This window comes from Oncorhynchus tshawytscha, linkage group LG28 (genome assembly GCF_018296145.1).
Source record: "Oncorhynchus tshawytscha isolate Ot180627B linkage group LG28, Otsh_v2.0, whole genome shotgun sequence".
NCBI lineage: Eukaryota > Metazoa > Chordata > Actinopteri > Salmoniformes > Salmonidae > Oncorhynchus > Oncorhynchus tshawytscha.
In genome coordinates this window covers 10637681-10659265 of record NC_056456.1, presented here as the reverse complement: position 1 = coordinate 10659265, position 21585 = coordinate 10637681, and the positions used below count along the sequence as shown (strand labels likewise).

The 21585-nt window shown below is 43.9% G+C and overlaps 1 protein-coding gene across 2 annotated transcripts; it reads right to left on the bottom strand.

The window, feature by feature from the left end:
- Positions 1–693: 693 nt before the first annotated feature.
- LOC112226681 (protein SGT1 homolog) lies at positions 694–20350 on the bottom strand. Of its 2 annotated transcripts, none has more exons than XM_042307613.1 (13): positions 20160–20350; positions 20023–20068; positions 19323–19413; positions 19019–19088; positions 15915–15985; positions 14969–15022; positions 11840–11868; positions 11077–11096; positions 10789–10885; positions 6393–6500; positions 2528–2618; positions 1604–1776; positions 694–1520 (listed from the first exon to the last, which is right to left on the bottom strand). In XM_042307613.1, the coding sequence occupies exons 1-13, from the start codon at positions 20171–20173 to the stop codon at positions 1419–1421; spliced, it is 966 nt and encodes a 321-aa protein (XP_042163547.1). In that variant the 5' UTR covers positions 20174–20350; the 3' UTR covers positions 694–1418. The 2 variants fall into 2 exon arrangements, with proteins under 2 accessions (XP_042163547.1, XP_024246929.2); XM_024391161.2 differs by having other exon boundaries at positions 20023–20071; positions 20160–20347.
- Positions 20351–21585: the final 1235 nt, after the last annotated feature.

Sequence of the window (21585 nt, the reverse complement as noted above, 5' to 3'; positions counted from 1 at the left end):
AAAGCAAATTAGTCTACTGTATAATATGGTTCAACAGCAGAGATCAATGATACTATACATACGGTACGCATGCAGGCACACTTCCGCAAGCAGCCGTATGTACATGCAAACACACTGGAGTTTATACCCAACGCAGTAGTTGATCAATAAGGTACAAAAAAAAACTGGAGCGCAGCAGAGTTTGAGAGGTCTGGGCGACTCTGATGAGACTAAAAGACTAAGCAGCCGTCACGCTCTGATCTTACCCGCGATGCAAAGTGCTTAGCTCCTTTTGATGTCAGGAGAGCAGCTTCAGGCAGGGGTATGGGAGGGGGCAGCGTGTGTGTGTGTGTGTGTGTGAGATGCAGTTATATCTGAAGCCAAAAACAGTTTTTGATTGTCACGAGAGATGAAACGATGTGCAATGAATCTAACTCCTCAGCGAGGAAGGGGTGCGTGAGTGAGTAGGATTTTAAAACTTAACTAGGTGTGAGAGCTGATGATGCGGATAGCAGGCAGGCAGATGCATATTAATGCTCCCGTGCTTCTTTTACGCAACGCCCACTCGTAGCAGAGAGAAGTGGAGCGTGTGTGTGAGGATGAGGTCTATGCCTTCTCTAATACAGTAGATCAGAACAGTACAATAAGCGTGTTTGGGATTGGTGATGCTAGCCTTCTTCAGGTCTCAACACTAAAACACAGTAAAACTCAAAATTGGTGATCCAGAAAATAAATCATTTATTTACATTGAAGTTTGAATCACATTGAGGAAAAGGAAATTAAGACTCCAGACTTCCATTTCATGACCGTATTGCTGCTGATGTGGAAAAAGAAATTATTCTACGAGTGTACAGAAAAAAAAAGTTTTCATTTTTCATAAAAGCAGTGAATGAGGCAATAGAAACATTTCCAACCTCCAACCCACCCCAGAAAAACGACAGGCTTTAAAAACAAGAACCGGCCATTGCTGAGACACAAGAAGAGGTGAAAAGGGTTTCTGTTTCAACTCATTACCACCTTTAACCAGGTTAACCATCAAACAGCCAGAACTGACCATGAGGATGATTCCTACTGTTTCTATGAGATCTAAGAAAGACAGTTTGATATATCTATGACAGTCTTCATAGAGTGAGAGAATGGTTTAATGAGGGTAAAGAGTGGTTTCTGGATTGCTGCTGAGAATCACCAAAGCTCTAAAAACCAATATTGACAGAGACTGGAAGGGGGAGGTGTTGGAAAAGGTGGGTTTTGGCGAATAAGGTGGACGTCCATCGGAGGCAAAGAGAGAACGAGAGAGTTGGCCGGGAGAAAGCAATATTGACAGACGGCCTGGGATGAGGAGTGTGTGGGGGTAGAGGAGATATGGGGCGGTCCACTTGAGGAAGAGAGGGGGAACGTAGGACTGTGTAGTACAGAGAGAGCCACACCCCTCTGGTTCTTCAGTATTTCTTAAACTCCACGTCGTCTGGAGGGCTCATCTCCACCGTTCTCTTCCCCACGTCCGTCCAGTTGGTGCTCAGGACTGTACCACCTGACTCCATCTGCAAGGGGAGGAGTGGAAGTCAGTGATACACACAGAGAGAAACTGAGAAATGCAGTATATATATATATAAAAAACACTCACAAAGGACTTGTTCATGGCCCGTTTGACCTCGTCGGTGCCGTCCCCGTAGATCTGCTGGAAGAGTTTGTTGAGCGCTGCGTCTCCCTCCAGTTTCTCCTTCTTCTCCTCCTCACTGATGTCGACCACCACCTTGTCCCAGTTACGGCTGGAGTGGGACGAAGACGGGTACTGGTCTGAACAGGAACACACACGTTTAGAGAGGATTACCATGGGTACTGGTCAACACAGGAGAGGGGGCTTTCAGTAGTACAAACCAAATGCTGTAAAAAAAAATTAAAAGATTGTGAAATGTATTTATTTAGCGATATGACTGGTGTGTGTAAAGGAGAGAGAGCAGAGGAAACTAAGTGTGTGTGTGTAAAGGAGAGAGAGCAGAGGACACTAAGTGTGTGTGTATAAAGGAGAGAGCAGAGGAAACTAAGTGTGTGTGTAAAGGAGAGAGAGCAGAGGAAACTAAGTGTGTGTGTGTAAAGGAGAGAGAGCAGAGGAAACTAAGTGTGTGTGTGTAAAGGAGAGAGAGCAGAGGAAACTAAGTGTGTGTGTATAAAGGAGAGAGAGCAGAGGAAACTAAGTGTGTGTGTGTAAAGGAGAGAGAGCAGAGGAAACTAAGTGTGTGTGTATAAAGGAGAGAGAGCAGAGGAAACTAAGTGTGTGTGTGTAAAGGAGAGAGAGCAGAGGAAACTAAGTGTGTGTGTATAAAGGAGAGAGCAGAGGAAACTAAGTGTGTGTGTGTAAAGGAGAGAGAGCAGAGGAAACTAAGTGTGTGTGTGTAAAGGAGAGAGAGCAGAGGAAACTAAGTGTGTGTGTGTGTGTGTAAAGGAGAGAGAGCAGAGGAAACTAAGTGTGTGTGTGTGTGTGTGTGTGTGTGTAAAGGAGAGAGAGCAGAGGAAACTAAGTGTGTGTGTGCGTTAGAGAGGTACTCACTGGGGGTGAAATGTTTGACGCTGGGCTCCTGTCCTTCACCCTCCAGTTTCTCCCACCTGGTCCCCTCAGTCTTCTTCATTTTGATCTCCACCTGAGAAAAAGAGGAGAAGGAGAGAGGAGAGTGGAGGAAGAGGGCGTGGAGAGCAAGGAGAGAGAGAGCGAAGCTAATGTCTTTAGTTATCATTACGTCTATATTTGGGCTCAACACGTGAGATCAGAAGACGGTAGCTCAGCGCTCACCAGTCTCTTTTAATGGTGGGATCAGCTCACGGCAGAGAGAGACAGTGATATGCGGGGGCACAGCTCACTCCCAAATCTTCCTGACAGACAGAGTGCTAACGAGACATCTGTCAGCTCGAGGGGTCGGATAGTGTGTGATCAGATCAGCTCAACGTACGTGTGTGTGTGTGTGTGGGGGGTGAGAGCTATCGGTCTGTCGACCAGTGGCAGGAACACACATTTCTGGACAGATCATTACGTCGGAGGAGACGAGAAGAAGAGAGAGGACAGCCGCCACCACATGCGAGCTGCAGTGACAGGCCTCATACCAGTGGGACACTTAAGCTGCTGAGATTTCCAGTACCCCCCGTCATTTTGTGTGTGTGTGTATGCATTTAAGTGTGCAGAGAGAGAGAGAGAGCATGTGTGTTTAGAGACAAAAGTTTGACAGAGTTATAGCGTGGGGGGAGGGATGCTGGCATGTCGACGCAATTAAAATAAAATTTCTGCTCTGTTGAGTTAAGGGATGTTTCATTCATGAACGTGTCAGGAGCAGAAGCCAGAGCATCAAGAGGCTTGCTCACACACACGACTAATAGATGAGCTCAATACTTACCCGAGACTAAACACCTCAAATCTTAGGACTGAATGCTCAACCATGACCCATGCTTTAACTGATGTTCACATGGAGCCATTCTTCATTGAATTATTTACAACCAACATCTGTCTGCAGACACCGACCTAGTCAACCTCTGTGTACAGTGTAGGGGAATGGGCTGGGAGACAAGGCAGAGACACACAGACCCCTTGCAGTGGCAGGGAGGTTTTTATGCTCTTCTGTGCACACAGAGAGTGTGTGTGTGTGTGTGTGTGTGTGGTGATAACTGGTGCAGTCTGTGCCCGTGCAGAGTGTGTGCTGGGGGCGCTATACAACATTAATCTGCTGCCACATCTGTGTCTCTGCGTGTTAAAGGGACGCGGCAGGCGAGGGGCTGGGTCTTAAAGGGATGTGACAGCACCGTCACGTACAGGACCACCACCCACAGTTTCCAGGGGCCATACTGAGCAACACACACACACACGCCTGTCAGTCCCTCAGAGGGGGAGTTAAGTCCCTGTGTCCCATGTCACCAGTCCCACGTGCTCTTACCCCCACCGAAGTCCCCCCTGTCCCACACTCACCCGCCCCGGTCTTATACAACATATGCACACACACACACACACCCTCCCCTCTGCCCTCCACATACAAATCCACATACAAAGAGTCTCCCATCTCAGCCCTTCACAAAGTAGCCCCTACTTTAGATTACAGCAGAGAAGATTTTAAAAAGCAACTTAACAAATAAATAAATAAAAATAGAAACAGTCTGGCGAGGGAGGCTGACAGGCATGGAAATTACAGAGGGAGGCTGTATGTTATCTATTCACAGAGACGAGAGGAGTTTGGAGCAGAGCGAGTGTGTGTGTGCGTGTGTTTACCCTTCCGTTCTGATCAAACACTCTGGTGTGTAATTGGCTCCCTGTTGTCATGACGACCCCGCGGGTTAGAATGCCTCATTGCCGACGACGGGAGGAGGTCAGAGGGTAGCACTGACGAGTGCGTGTGTGCACGACACACACACACACACCAAAATCACGTGAAGATGGCACAAGTATGATTCCAGTACGCGCAACTGTGCATAGTACAGCCTCGCATGCCTTCCTAAGTGTCCTCTGAAGAAAACAGTGGAAGTAAACAACCATTGGGAAAGGGGGGGAAAAAAACCACAGTGAGCTCTGCAGTTGGTGTCATTAGTCTGACTAGCGCAGAGCCCTTGGACTCTCACAGAGAGTAGTTAGTTAGGGACAGGTTTGGCCTGGGTCTCTTCTGGTGGCTCTCTGACGCTTGGTCATACCAGGATGCTGCACGGCTAAAATGAAGTCAGAGAAGCGTCAAATAATCTCAGCACACTCCCACACACAATAACTGAACACAGTTCACCTGTTCAGAGACCAGCCAAAGTCTCTCAGTGTGCCTAGTGGAAAGGAATGCAACCGTCGACTGATGTGTTTAGTGTGCACATTTGTCCCTGTGTCATGTTTGAGTGTGAATAAGAAAAAAAAAATACATATACAGTAAGTGACATTGTGTTTTGTGTGTGTACATTCTCTATTTTTCTCTGTAGGACCATGAGAGCCTGTGGAGCCCTGTGGACCAGGGAACAGACAGGGCTTTGTGGGAGTGGAGGGGGCCTAAACTCACTTCGCTCCCTCCCCAAACTCCATCCCCTTCTCTTCCTTTAAGACTGACTCCTTGTGTGTGTGTGTGTGTGTGTGTGTGTTACACACAAGATTAAGTTTGTGTGCATGTACGACAACCATTTAAAAAAAAAAAAAAGACAAATAGTTGAATTTTGGAATTTGAAAATGCTCAAATGCCCCGACTCAAATACACTCCCATGGACATAACCCAGGCATTTGAAAAATGTATTTTAAATGACTTTCAAACAGTAGGCTATTTATAAGAAATTATTTTTTAAATACTTCCAAAAGAAGTAGTTGATTCGGGCCACATTATCGGAATATACTCAAATACACAAGTATTTAAATTTCAAAATAGACATGTATTTGAACCCAGGTCCGACAACAACCTGTGTGTGTGTGTGTCTTAGGCAGTCCTCTTTTCCCCTCCTCTTCCTATTCTAAGACTGGGTCTTTGTTTGAGCTTCAACACACATGCACCTCTGGTATGCAGTGCCTGATGTTGCCATGGCGAACTGTGAATGACTGTATGTATGGGAGTATGGAGAGGGGCAACGTCCTCTCGAGGGTGGAAACTAGTTTTGGCATTGGCTGGCAGGAACTCTCAGCAATAACCTCTTCTCTACCACACTTACTATATTCTATTCCTCCTCTCCCTCCATCTCCTTCACTCTCTGCTTAGCTAGAGGCTGCACGTCTGTCGGACTACCAAATCATCTCTTCACTCGGGTCTCTGTCAACCTCCCCCTGTTGTGCCGTGTGTGTGTGTGTGTGTGTGTGTGCGTGCAGCATGTCCCGCCGTCTCGTTAAACTGAGCACCATCTCATGCCCCAAACGAGCACCCATCCTCAGATTCCCAACGCACACTAGATGGATGAGCGGAGTGCCTCTCTCACATGTACACACGCACAGGATGAGTCTCTCGCACGCACACACTTCGTTTCAAAACAGTCACACATTGACCACAGGCCATATTTTGGATCCAAGATAATAAAGTGGGAGTGAGAAAAAGCATGGAGAGATGCCTACACACAAATTACTCACTAATGTGAGTAGAATAACAAGTGCCCTTCCCAATCATTATCGGCCATAATTAGTTACAACTGCAGAGCTTGTGAATTCTCACAGGGCAGAGTTCTAGCGTGTGTGTGTGTGTTGACCCAGTCAGGGCTGTATTAAAGAGGATTCTCCTCCTCCCAGACTTTCTGCTCCACTAATGGTTAATTATCACATTCCAGTCTGGTCAACCTGCTGCGTTTAAAATCACATTTCTAAGGGTTCCTGGGGACTGCATATCACCTCGAGGACTGTTGTTTTACACACATTTCACCTGTGGGAACATTTTCTCAGTTCTTGAGGCAAATGATATGACAGTTCTGAGAGGCTGAGGAGTATGGAGTATTACCTTAGTGGAGAGGACCTTGAAGGTGCTGTGTTGGGGGACGATGGGATGCAGTAGGTTCATGTTCAGGCTGAAGTCCTCCCCCGACGGAAGTTTCACCACCGCCGACAACTACAGATAGAATCACACATTATATATCCTCCACTGCAGACCAGGATGTTTGTTCAAATTCACCCCGAGGGGGTTTTAGTGCTGGTCTTAGATCAGCTGGGCTTTCTTTCTTCGATTGAGGATTTAGACTTGGGGAGGGTAAACTGTTCCTAGGGGGCATAGCTGGGCCCAAAGGGAGTGAGTGTGTGATACCCCTTACAGCAGTGGTTCCCAAACTTTTTATAGTCCCGTACACCTTCAAACATTCAACCTTCAGCTGCGTACCCCCTCTAGCACCAGGGTCACCACACTCTCAAATGTAAGTGGACTGGAGGCAGGGCATGAAAGGGATAACGAATCCAGTTGTTTGTGTCATCCGTTTCGGGAAAGTACCTGTGTAATTGCTCACCCAGCTCACTCAGGTGATTCGCTATATCACATTTGACATTGTCCGTAAGCTTGAGTTCATTTGCACACAAAAAAAAAATCATACAATGATGGAAAGACCTGTGTGTTGTCCTTGTTAATGCAGACAGAGAAGAGCTCCAACTTCTTAATCATAGCCTGAATTTTGTCCTGCACATTGAATATAGTTGCGGAGAGTCCCTGTAATCCTAGATTCAGATCATTCAGGCGAGAAAAAACATCACCCAGATAGGCCAGTTGTGTGAGAAACCAGTCATCATGCAAGCGGTCAGACAAGTGAAAATTATGTTCAGTAAAGAAAACTAAGCTCGTCTCTCATATATATATAAAAAAAAAAGGAATCAATACTTTGCCCCTTGATAACCAGCGCACTTCGGTATGTTGTAAAATGGTCGCTGCCCATATCATTGCATAGTGCAGAAAATACACAAGTTCAGGGGCCTTGCTTTAACAAAGATAACCATTTTCACTGTAGTGTCCAAAACATCTTTCAAGCTGTCAGGCATTCCTTTGGCAGCAAGAGCCTCTCGGTGGATGCTGCAGTGTACCCAAGTGGTGTCGGGAGCAACTGCTTGCACGCGGTTTCCCACTTCACTTTGTCTCCCTGTCATGGCTTTTGAGCCATCAGAGTACAGATCGCAACATGAGCAGCAGCTACGTTCGGCTACATACGGGCCGTTAGTGGAATTCCCGTGAGAGGGTAATGGTTAATGCAATTGGATGTTAAATCATTTGACTAGGCTACCTGGATTTGACATTGTGCTATTTATTTCTCTGAACACTAGATGGTTTAATTGGATTTTTTTTGCCAGTGAAACGAGGCTACTCCGATGAGAAAAAAAAAAAAAAAAAAAACTCACCCAAATGTATAGCCCCGTTGGAAAAGATAAAAATTGACTGTTACAAAATGTGAAGAATAATAATATATATATATATATTTTTTTAAAGTGACATTTTTAATTGGCGTACCCCTGATGGCATTGTGCATATCCCTTACAGCATCCCTGCCATAGATCCTCTGGAGGGCAAGCCCCCTAGCTATCTCATAAGCCCTAATAAACACCTCCCCTACTATTCTCAGAACAACATAAAGAGTGGGCGAGGGCAGAGGAAGGGAGCGAGATGTGGAACTGGAATCGGGCATCTCTGTGTGTATCAGAGAGAGCTGCTCTCCTGTAGGGGGACCTCAGCAGAGAGAACTAGACTTGGGCAGTACACCGGGGTATTTGGAAAGCGCCACAGGATGGCTTTTCAATACTGTCAAAACTATTTTTTCCATACATTTTAATATGTAGCTACTGTTTAAGTTAATACTTGCAGTCAACTTCTGCAACACGTTAGGTGATAAAGCAGATTGCGTTCTTCACTTCACAGGTCACATTATGGAACTTACCATAGTTCCCCCAGAACAGTTGAACCAGTGACGTGTTTGTTTGTAAATAGCACAATGGGAGAAAGGAGCTGGTGAGTCCATAGCACATACACTGCTCAAAAAAATAAAGGGAACACTAAAATAACACATCCTAGATCTGAATGAATGAAATATTCTTATTAAATACTTTTTTCTTTACATAGTTGAATGTGCTGACAACAAAATCACACAAAAATTATCAATGGAAATCAAATTTATCAACCCATGGAGGTCTGGATTTGGAGTCACACAAAATTAAAGTGGAAAACCACAGGCTGATCCAACTTTGATGTAATGTCCTTAAAACAAGTCAAAATGAGGCTCAGTAGTGTGTGGCCTCCATGTGCCTGTATGTATACAATGCCTGGGGATGCTCTTGATGAGGTGGCGGATGGTCTCCTGAGGGATCTCCTCCCAGACCTGGACTAAAGCATCCGCCAACTCCTGGACAGTCGGTTGGTGGATGGAGCGAGACATGATGTCCCAGATGTGCTCAATTGGATTCAGGTCTGGGGAACGGGCGGGCCAGTCCATAGCATCAATGCCTTCCTCTTGCAGGAACTGCTGACACACTCCAGCCACATGAGGTCTAGCATTGTCTTGCATTAGGAGGAACCCAGGGCCAACCGCACCAGCATATGGTCTCACAAGGGGTCTGAGGATCTCATCTCGGTACCTAATGGCAGTCAGGCTACCTCTGGCGAGCACATGGAGGGCTGTGCGGCCCCCCAAAGAAGTGGCACCCCACACCATGACTGACCCACCGCCAAACCGGTCATGCTGGAGGATGTTGCAGGCAGCAGAACGTTCTCCACGGCGTCTCTAGACTGTCACATGTGCTCAGTGTGAACCTGCTTTCATCTGTGAAGAGCACAGGGCGCCAGTGGCGAATTTGCCAATCTTGGTGTTCTCTGGCAAATGCCAAACGTTCTGCACGGTGTTGGGCTGTAAGCACAACCCCCACCTGTGGACGTTGGGCCCTCATACCACCCTCATGGAGTCTGTTTCTGACCGTTTGAGCAGACACATGCACATTTGTGGCCTGCTGGATGTCCTTTTGCAGGGCTCTGGCAGTGCTCCTCCTTGCACAAAGGCGGAGGTAGCGGTCCTGCTGCTGGGTTGTTGCCCTCCTACGGCCTCCTCCACGTCTCCTGATGTACTGGCCTGTCTCCTGGTAGCGCCTCCATGCTCTGGACACTACGCTGACAGACATACCAAACCTTCTTGCCACAGCTCGCATTGATGTGCCATCCTGGATGAGCTGCACTACCTGAGCCACTTGTGTGGGTTGTAGACTCCGTCTCATGCTACCACTAGAGTGAAAGCACCGCCAGCATTCAAAAGTGACCAAAACATCAACCAGGAAGCATAGGAACTGAGAAGTGGTCTGTGGTCTCTACCTGCAGAACCACTCCTTTATTGGGGGTGTCTTGCTAATTGCCTATAATTTCCACCTGTTGTCTATTCCATTTGCACAACAGCATGTGAAATGTATTGTCAATCAGTGTTGCTTCCTAAGTGGACAGTTGGATTTCACAGAGGTGTGATGGACTTGGAGTTACATTGTGTTGTTTAAGTGTTCCCTTTATTTTTTTTGAGCTGTGTATATCAGAGAGTCTTGTGCGGCGCAGTTGCCATTTTCCCCTCTATGCTTCCTACTAGTGTTTCCCCCTCTGTTCTTCTCCCCTATGTACACACATCCTGCACTTCCTTCAGAAAAGCATGCATCACAACTTTGTTCATTTGCACAATTTCGCTTGTAAATGTCCACACTCACCTAAAATGACATTCACTAGCTATTCTTGTATAACTTTATGAGCTGATTTGCTTGTCTTTTGAAATTAGTTTGTTTTTCTCTTATTAGAATTTAGCATCTATGTGGTTTTGCTATTAGCTTGTGCTAAGATTGTTAGCATTCTGGTAATTTAATTTTCTTGCCTTTTTAGCAAGAAAAGTGCCCTGCGCGGTAATACTGTAAATCATGGGATGAGAGAAAATCTGGATACCGCCCAAGCCTAACAACCTCCATCGTTACTAATCTACCCCCACACCCCACCTCTGGGAAGACGACTCCCCCGCCTTTCCTCTCTGTCATTCCATAATCCTCATCAGCCTTTTTATATGCCACACCTGTCAGTTGGATGGCTTATCTTGGCAAAGGAGAAATGCTCACTAACTGGGATGTAAACTCATTAATGCACAACATTTGAGAGAAATAAGCTTTTATGTGCGTATGGAACATTTCTGAGATCTATTATTTCAGCTCATGAAACATGTTGAGTTAATATTTTTAAAGTCAGTGTAAATAAGATGAGAAATAGACATGTCTAAAGTTAGCTTCCTCAGTGACGACAGTACTGGGCAGCTGATACTCTGGCAACACTTCTGACAGTTTAGAACTGTCATGCGCTCTCCTCAAGAGCTTCTTACACTGACCTGTGTGAGTGTGGGAGAGAGAGTTAGGGTGTGTACCTGTCTCTCCTCGAAGTTGATGTTGACCCCATCCTTAGGCACATTTTTCACCATAATGGTGACGATGACCTGAGACTCTGTCTGGTACCAGTCATGCCTGAGGACAAACACACTTAGTACAGGTTGCCCCTGAAGAGTACGAACAAGTTATCCACCTTCCTGCACACAGAGTGCATCCCAAATGGCCTCCTATTCCCAATATAGTACACTACTTTTGACCAGGGTCTTAGGTAGTGCACTATGTAGAGAATATGGTGCCATTTGCGACTCAGCATGGACTGTACTTACTTAATGTGTGGCGTCGGTGTCTGCGGTGGAATCCAGTCATCCCAGGAAGAGAGAGAGAAAGTTCAAACAAAACAAGAGAAAGAAAAAAAAGAGAAAGAGGGTTTAATGATGAGCTTTAGCCATTAGACCAGACGGAATACGGTCTGAAATACTGAGTGTAACACTGCCCCCATGAGGCGGAGAGTGGAACTGAAAGCCATAAGGCAGGGGTGTCAACCTCTTTCCATGGAGGGCCAAGTGTCCACATTTTTGGGGTTTTACCTTTCAATTAAGACAGACAACCAGGTGAGGGGAGTTCCTTACTAATTAGCGACCTTATTTAGTCGAATTAAGTACAATGGAGGAGCGAAAACCCGCAGACACTCAGCCCTCCCATGGAATGAGGTTGGCACATGTGGTCTGAATGTATGTGGATATCATAGAGAATGATAGAGGCCTCTAGTGGCCAAAAGTCTGTTTTGGCACTGGGCAGCGCAATTGAGGGCTTCCACCATTTGAATGTCGTGAACTGGGTGGGACTTCCAACTTCATTGGCTGATCCCTCCTGGTGACCCTGTTGGGAGTCATGTCCAACGGGTCATCAGTAGGGATCAGCAAATCGTGAAGAAGAAAATGTACCACCTCAAAATGGAGAACGCTTGAGCAGTGGCATTGAGGCTGTCACAGATGGCCTAATGGAACAGATAAAGATGAGGCCTCTTTCCATCTCTACTGTGGACATAGAATAATGGCAGGAACGTCCAAAGTGGTTATTGGCGCTTACCTTGTTCTCCTTTCCATTCTGATTGGCCACTGCAAAGGAGAGGAAAAGGAATAGTATAGTATAGTCAGCCAGTTTCCACTTACTCATAGATTAACAGGCCAGATAAACACACACACCTCCCTGTGAGATCTCAGAGGCAGTTTGTTTACCCTCTGAGGCTAAACAGGCCTGATCTGTATTTACCAGTTATGTCTGTTACATTATTCACTGCTTTCATTAGAGAGGGAGGTGGCAGAGGGAGGCCAGTAGAGGGAGAGAAAAGGAAAGAAGAGATAAAAGTGGAAGGATGAGACGGAGCATTAATGTTGTCTAAATGAGGTCGCGTTTGAAAAGGGAAATGGGGAGGGGTGTGTGTGTGTGTGTGTGTGATATCACCATATGCACACCCTGTTTTGATGTGTGGGGGCGTCAAGCTGAAGCGCCTAGCGGTAAATACTGTCACTTCACACATGAAAGAGACTGGAGGGAACTCACAGGATAAGGCCAGGATATGGCAACGGAGGACTGAGGTGTGTGTTGGTGTACAACAATGTGCTTTTGAATTTTTGAACATGTATTATATATCTGTATGTGCATGCGTCTGCATTTTGGTATGCATGTGGGGGGGGTCCATATGGGCTGTTTAGAATGCGAGCCCAACACGCAATGGATGTGTGTTTAGATGTTTACTGGGGTTGATCTGAGGCCTCCCACCCCACTCCAGAGACCTAAATTATTAATGGGATTCAAACAGGTTCAATTTAAACCCTCAAACGATGACAACCACACACACATATTCTCTAACGAAGAGTTTAGCTAGTACAGGGTTAGAGTTTAGATAGGGAGTGGAATGCATCTCCAACCTCTATTTGAACAGTGCAGCTGAAATCATCAGCATTTTGGATTTGAGATGAAAATGTTTCACGAGGTGACAGTACATAAACACACACCCCCCCCCAATTTTTTAAAATACCAATAACAGGGGAGGTCAGCGTTTTTGGAGGGGTATGACCTCTAACTTGCTCATTATTCACAAATCATTCATGATTATCCATAATAGAGAAAGCAGCCACATTAATGAAGTGTTCAGAAACATCTTCTATTCTTATTTACAATAAAAAGTGACTCCAAAATGACAATAAATTTTTCAGTTTGTATTGGGCAAAACATAATCTAACAATGAAAACAACCTGCAAATGCATCCGACAAGGTTATAGAGTCATAAGTGTGATGTAGTCATTGCGTACTAGGAATATGGGACCAAACACTAAACGTTTGACTACTTTAAAGCTGCAATATGTAACTTTTTGGGCGACTCCACCAAATTCATATAGAAATGTTATAGATCTGTCATTCTCATTGAAAGCAAGTCTAAGAAGCACTAGATCTATTCTATGTGCACCATTTCTATGCATCCGGTTCTTAATTTTTTTCTTTCAGTACATTAACTTCAAACAGTTGAGAAAACAATATTTTTGGTTATGGAAAGGATATTTCACAGCGATTTAGATGGTACAATGATTCTCTACACTATATTTGCTTGTTTTGTCAAACTGAAATTGGGCATAGTATAAGAATTTTAGCAACTGGGAAATGGCAGAGCAATTTCTGTCTCATCACGCACCAGCGACTCCTGTGGCAGGCCGGGCGCAGTGCGCGCTAACCAAGGCTGCCAGGTGCACAGTGTTTCCTCCAACACATTGGTGCGGCTGACTTCCGGGTTGGATGCGCGCTGTGTTAAGAAGCAGTGCGGCTTGGTTGGGTTGTGTATGGGAGGACGCATGACTTTCAACCTTCGTCCCTCCTGCGCCCGTACAGGAGTTGTAGCGATGAGACAAGATAGTAGCTACTAACAATTGGACACCACGAAATTGGGGAGAAAAAGGGGTAAAATTCACACACAACAAAAAAAAGTATTCAAATAGGGGTAGTAGAAAGATAAATCATTTTCATTTCAAAACAGTACAACATAAGTTTGACAATACCCTCAAATAAAAGGTGACATTCTGTAGTGTCGCCTCATGAAACATCTTATCTCAAATCCAAAATTCTGGAGTATAGAGCCAAATTCACAAATGTTTGCATCGCTTTCCAATTTATTGATTATATTTGTCAGCTCAGAAGTTAACATACACTTAGGTTGGAGTCATTCAGTCATATTTCAACCACTCCACAAAGTGTCTTGTTAACAAATTATAGTTTGGCAAGTCAGTTAGGACATCTACTTTGTGCATGACAAGTACTTTTTCCAACAATTGTTTAGAGACTATTTCACTGTATCACAATTCCAGTGGTTCAGAAGTTTATACACTAAGTTGACTGTGCCTTTAAACAGCTTGGAAAATTCCAGAAAATTATGTCATGGCTGTAGAAGCTTCCGATAGGCTAATTGACATAATTTGGGTCAATTGGCGGTGTACCTGTGGATGTATTTCAATGCCTACCTTCAAACTCAGTGCCTCTTTGCTTGACATCATGGGAAAATCAAATGAATTCAGCCAAGAACTCAGAAAATAAGTTCTAGACCTCCACAAGTCTGGCTCATCCTTGGGAGCAATTTCCAAATGCCTGAAGGTACCACGTTCATCTGTACAAACAATAGTACGCAAGTATAAACACCATGGGACCACGCAGCGTCATACCGCTCAGGAAGGAGACGTGTTCTGTCTCCTAGAGATGAACGTACTTTGGTGAGAAAAGTGCAAATCAATCCCAGATCAACAGCAAAGGACCTTGTGAAGATGCTGGAGGAAACAGGTAAAAAAGTATCTACCTATATCGACATAACCTGAAAGGCCGCTCAACAAGGAAAAAGCCACTGCTCCAAAACTGCCATAAAAAAGCCAGACTACGGTTTGCAACTGCTCATGGGGACAAAGATCACACTTTTTGGAGAAATATCCCCTGGTCTGATGAAACAACAATATAACTGTTAGCCCATAATGACCATCGTTATGTTTGGAGGAAAAAGGGGGAGGCTTGCAAGCCGAAAGAATGTGTTTGGCTAAGGTGTATGTAAACTTCCGACTTCAACTGCATACACAGTACTTAGATTATCATTTATTTTTTTATAAACATGACCCGGATTTCACAAAGTCAGGGACTTATTTTCATTATGGCGGTCGAGGTACGAAAGCAGATCCTACTTACTCTCCATCATCTCCTCACAGCGTTTGATCCACATTTGGAAAGTGTTATCGGAGCCTGTGGAGCATAGGGAGAACACACTGTTAGGATTCAGACAATCTCAACCAGTTTGAACACCACTCAACTGAGGAATTACAAATATACCCGTAGCCACAGACTTCTGTAGATCCAAACAGACAAGATAAGCAATATGGCTAATATTTCACCTTAACCCAGAAGTATTCAAAAAAAAAAAAAAAGTCTCATTTTGATGACCCCAACCGAAAAAATATTTAATTAGTACAAATTAAAAACAGATTGTATGGGACATATATATAAAATTATTTGAAATTAAATATTGAGTAACGCCTCGATCACACCGACAGCGTCATGGTACACCAGAAGTACATTCATGTCCAATGGAACGCTGCGTTTGCCTAGCAGTGTGGTGCATACGGTGGAAAAATTGAACGTATGCGTCAAACTGTATGCGTAGACTGCTTGACAGAAATGGTAGCAAGAAGGTGATTGTTGAACTTTTGTTGCACACAAATTCAGATGCCGCATAACATTTTACACAAAAAAAAAAACACTGTAGGTGTGTTCAAGGTATAAACGTATGCATTGGTTTCTTTTCAGTTTGATAAGATATGAAAATGTATCGATTTGAAGGTTGTCATTAGATTTGGGCTGGGGTCACAAGAAATTCTTGCAGAAAAAAGAAAAAAAAGTGTCCAAAACTTCTGGCTGAAAGAAAAATGGGGTCCCCGCTGAAAAAAATTGAATACCACTGACCTAACTTATCAGAGACCAAGAGCTGTTCGTATATTTCTATTTCCAATAATATATTTAGCTTTTAGATATGCATGAAATGTCTAATGGGCTAGCAGTCAATTTGGGATTAAGTGGGTAAGGTTAGAGGAGGTGTCAAGGTGATAGGTGCTTCACAGCTCCCCTCAGCAGACCTCACCGTCCAGGCTGTGTCCCTGAGTGAAGGCAGCATGTGCCGACTCGAAGTGGTTCAGGTGGAACTCTGCCATTCTGCAGGGAGGGAGACAGGGATGTTATCAGAAGCAGACCAAAAAAAAAAAACCTGGGGAGAACTGACAACCAATTTAAGTTTGACATATAAGGCCGTGGTTTTTAAAATCGGTGGTCCGGGGCCAAGTACTGCACAGGGTCAGCGAAAATAATTTAAATATATACAGTGCATTCGGAAAGTATTCTGACTGACATTTTCCACATTGTTACGTTACAGCCTAATTCTAAAATTGATTACATTGTTGTTTCCCCCCCCTCATCTATCTACACACAATAGCCCATAATGACAAAAGCAAAAATAAGCTTTGAATATTTTTCAAATGTATTAAAAAAAATTTTTTTTAAACTGAAATATCACATTTACATAAGTATTCAGATCCTTTACTCAGTTGAAATACCTTTGGCAGCTATTACAGCCTTGTGTCTTCTTGGGTATGACGCTACAAGCTTGGCACAGCTGTATATGGGGAGTTTCTCCCATTCTTCTCTGCAGATCCTCTCAAGCTCTGTCAGGTTGGATGGGGAGCGTTGCTGTACAGCTATTTTCAGGTCTCTCCCAAAGCCACTCCTGTGTTGCCTTGGCAGTGTGCTTAGGGTTGCCGTCCTGTTGGAAGGTGAACCTTAGCCCCAGTCTGAGGTCCTGAGCGCTCTGGAGCAGGTTTTCATCAAGGATCTCTCTGTACTTTGCTCTGTTCATCTTTCCCTTGATCCTGACTTGTCTCCCAGTCCCTGCTGCTGAAAAACATGCCTTACAACATGATGCTGCCACCACCATGATTCACCATAGGGATGGTGCCAGGTTTCCTCCAGGTGTGATGCTTGGCATTCGGGCCAAAGAGTTCAATCTTGGCTCCATCAGACCAGAGAATCTTGTTTCTTGTTTATTTTGGCAAATTCCAAGCGGGCTGTCATGTGCCTTTTACTGAGTGACTTCCGTCTGGCCATTCTACCATAAAGGTCTGATTGGTGAAGTGCTGCAGAGATGGTGGCCCTTCTAGAAGGTTCTCCCATCTCCACAGAGGAGCTCTGTCAAAGTGACCATCGGATTCTTGGTCACTTCCCTTACCAAGGCCCTTCTTCCCTGATTGCTCAGTTTGGACGTGCAGCCAGCTCTAGGAAGAGTCTTGGTGGTTCTAAACCTGTCCCATTTAAGAACGATAAGGCCACTGTGTTCTTAGGGACCTTCAATGCTACATACATTTTTGGTACCCTTCCCCAGATCTGTGCCGACAGAATCCTGTCTCGAAGCTCTACAGACATTTCCTTCGACCTCATGGCTTGATTTTTGCTCTGACATGCACTGTCAACCGTGGGACCTTATATAGACAGGGGTGTGCCTTTCCAAATCATGTTCAATAAATTCAATTTACTACAGGTGGACTCCAATCAAGAAACATCAAGGACAATCAATGGTAACAGGATGCACCTGAGCGCAATTGAGTAAAGGGTCTGAATCCTTAAGTAAATAAGTTATTTTTATACATTTGCAAAAAAAACATGCTTTTGCTTTGCCATTACGGGGTACTGTGTAGATTGATGAGAATGTGTATTTATTTAATACATGTTAGAATAAGGCTGTAACATAACAAAATGTGGAAACTCAAGGGGTTTGAATACTTTCCAAATGCACTGTATAAAAAGTCATTTTTACTTTAATGTTATGAATATCCCTAGAAATAGAATAATATATTACATTATTTCGCAAAGATTAATATTGAGCAAATTACATTCATTGGAGCCAAATACACTCACTGGAGTATCTGACACAGGCTTTGAAAAAGCGCCCACGAACAGGCTACCACTGCAGCTGCTGGCTGCTGGTAAGCTTTGACATACATTTTTTCCAACACACAGCTAAATATTAACCAGCTAAACAGCTGCTCTTAGGGAAAATGTGTTTGGAATGACCTTTCTAGCTAATAGGCTATATTAGAATTTACACATTATCATTCAATTATAAATGTGGGGAGGTCAAAATAACGGAAAAACTATGTAACAAATCTATTAATTTTAGAATTTTGATCATCATTCACCTGATAAGACAAGACTTGAAAAAAATGTGTTTTTGCTAAAGTATGATGAGGTCGCTGATTTGCCTGGGAGGGGGGTCGCTGGTCAAGAAAAGTTTGAAGACCCCTGATATAAGGGAGATATGGAGTTGAGTTTAACCAAATGGATTTTCTGATTTATTAGGAAAAACGCATCACATTTCTGTAAAAGGTTCAACAGTGCTTAGTGTTCTGAAAACGTCTTTAAGCAGTCATCCTCAGTCATTTAAAATCAACAGTGACATTCCCCCCAGAAAACACAAGCTGCCAAAATAAATGCATGTCAATTCAGATCGATGGACATTGTTTGACAGGTGTCATGGGCTAGACTTTGGGCCGGGTGATAAATTGATTTGAATTCATGTTTAAGCGCGATATTCCAAAATTCCACAAGAATCAAGGTTTTAATATATTTTTTTGTTTCTATGAGCGTGTCTTTTTGGTCTTGTCTACTTCACTCCTTCTGTGCACCTTGCCCCTCGCACAGAGAAGCCCCTCCCCCACCACTCACAACAAAAGAAATATCACCTTCTGCCTCTGACAACAGTCTCCCAACTAGTTATTTGCATTTGAGGTTTGGTCCAACATTTTTTTTTATTTTTTATATTACTAAAAATTACAATAAAGTAAATTTTAAAGTCATATGGACACCAAAACACATTGAGCCATTTTACTGTAAAAGAGGAGAACTTAACCTTTGTAACGATACCCTTTTGCTCTCAACTCCCAATTTTAGAACAGAGTAGACCCTACTAAGACGGGAGTATCAATGAATATGATTGTGGAAAATTAATCATTTTTTTGATGCGCACAGAATTGCAGTACCGCTAGCAGCATTTTAGCAAGAGTGTTATGTGCTGTCTAGTCTGTGTTTTATAAATGTGCATTGAACATAAGACACATGTATATAAGGAATTGGCAATTAATTCTCATTCTGAGAAATAAGCATATTTATCTTGGTAATCCACTCCTTCTGCACACATACCCTGTTCTCATGAAGGCAAGCGCAAGACTGGGGTTGAGCTGCTGGGCTTTCTTGGCATCATCGACAGCACCTGTAGAAACAGATATACCCAGATGAGAAACATAGCTCAAGTTTCTGTAGCAAAAACAAAATGAGGGAACGAACATATGCCAGTCACTTAAATTAAAATCATTCTACAAAACACCAATTTCAGAAAATCAGTAAAGCTAAGTAGGTTAGTCAAGGGTTAGAGCTGTAGTTTGTCAATGGAGGATTAAGGTTTGTCTGACTGATATCAGGGGGGGGGTTGGGATAAGAGACTTACAGCTGTAGTTTTTCAGTTGGAGGTGGGCATAGGCTCGTTGGCAGAACCATTCTGAATTGTCCGAGTTACCTTCCAATGCTTCGTTAAGTTCCTGGGGGGAAATGACGGTGACATCCAATAGGTCAATTGAATTGACAAGACATTGAAAAAAAATATGTTTATAACCACTATCTAACTGTTAACTCTTGTTTAGATACATTTTCCCAACTATTTAACTTGGCTTTCTGCACACAATCGTCTTAGTCTTACATTAGTAAGGTGGTTAGCTACATTCAAGACATGTACAGTATGGCAGGTGGTTAGCCAGTTAGCTAGCAATGCTAACATTAGCTTAACTGGCTAGCGAGTACAACAAGATACAACCAATAAGCTAACTAGCTCCTGTGACGGTACACACATACTAGTAGCTAGCTAGATCACTACTGCTGGAGTTGAGCAACTACCGAGAGTACGTCGTTTCAGACCAAAATAGTTCGATAGTGTGGCTAACTTAACTGTCTCTCTCGTTAGATTAGTTTCTAAAGTTAGCAGAAGATTAGCTAGTTAGCCAGCCCCGAAAAGTGTATAGCCAGCTATCTAACGTCAGTTAACTATCTAGTTAGAGTTATTGAAAACATTTCCAAACCCATGACAACTTTATCTAGCAAAAATGCTATTTACTTTCAATAAAACGAGTTCATAATGACAGGCCGTTGTTTACCTCGATAGCTTTCTGTGGGTTCTCGTCTATGAAGCTATCGGAGAAACTGCTAAAACAAGAAAACCAAGCTAACGTTAGCCTCTTGAATAAGGAAACATTTATGACAAAATACTCGAAAAGGTAGCTTATATACTTGCCGTTCGGATGCCATGGGGCTAGAAGTGTTGTCAGTGGGAGAAAGAGCAGAGACTAGCTAGCTGGAAAGTTCTAGATGGGAATCAGAAAACGAAACTATGCTGGAGAATGGAGCCTAAACTCTTGCGCTATAGTTCAGTCAAAGATGTGTATAAGTAAACCAAGATAGACCACTGCCTGTCATTTCCAATGGGAACTAAACGATCCTCAGTGGGCAGAACAAGCAGAGCCAAGCACGAACTAGCGAGATCCTATTGGTGCGTTCTAGCATCATCTGAATATTTCCGTTAGGGAACACACGCTATGTGAAGCGCGCGTGTGCAATAACTCCATTCCCCCATTGCGCTCCTTCTAAACAACGCGATTTTTAACAACTTTTCCAAGGGGTAAGGTTTGCTAAACTTAATCCATTCTGTTCATAACATATTCTAGTTTTGGAAACCTGTATTGAGATCAAATGTTTAATCGATGAGAACATTTGCATAATGTCGACCAAAATCCATCTCGTTCCATGTTCTCCCACTGCTCGCAAGTGGGCTTCCTGTCACTACCATATTGGTAGTGAGTGGAAAGGCCAAGCGGATGCTTCACATTTAAACATTCAGTGAAATATCTGTCTCATTGTTATATCTGTGGTGCAGTGAGTGGATTGGAGCACAGCGTAGCAGACATGCGCCGTGCGGGCCTGTCAACAGTCAGCTGGGTAGGCGCAGTTGCAGTAGTGTGTGGTCAATCACGTTACATTTTGTGATACAAACATAAAAAAGTGAAGTGAAAAAGGAAAAGAAAAACGAACCCTACACCTAATACACCACTATTTCATAAAGATACAAATCACCATCCCATTCCTCCTATATTATTTAAAATATATATATATTTTATTTTTTACACATCACTGACAATCTGAAATGGTCCACCCACACAGACAGTGTGGTGAAGTAGGTGCTTGTCAGTACAGTATGTAGGCACAAGTAGGCACAACAGCTCCTCTTCAACCTCAGGAGGCTGAAGAAATGTGGCTTGGCCCCTAAGACCCTCAGAAACCTTTACAGATGCACAATTGAGAGCATCCTGTCGGGATGTATCACCACCTGGTACGGCAACTGCACCGCCTGCAAACACAGGGCTCTTCAGAGGGTGGAAGGGTCTGCCCAACGCATCACCAGGGCACAATGCCTGCCCTCCAGGACACCTATAGCGCCGATGTCACAGGAAGGCCAAAAAGATCATCAAGGACATCAACCACCCGAGCCACTGCTTGTTCACCCCACTATCATCCAGAAGGCAATGTCAGTACAGGTGCATCAAAGCAGGGACAGAGAGACTGAAAAACAGCTTCTATCTCAAGACCATCAGACTGTTAAATAGCCATCACTAGCCAAGTACCACCCAGCTACTCAACCCTGCACATTAGAGGCTGCTGCCCTA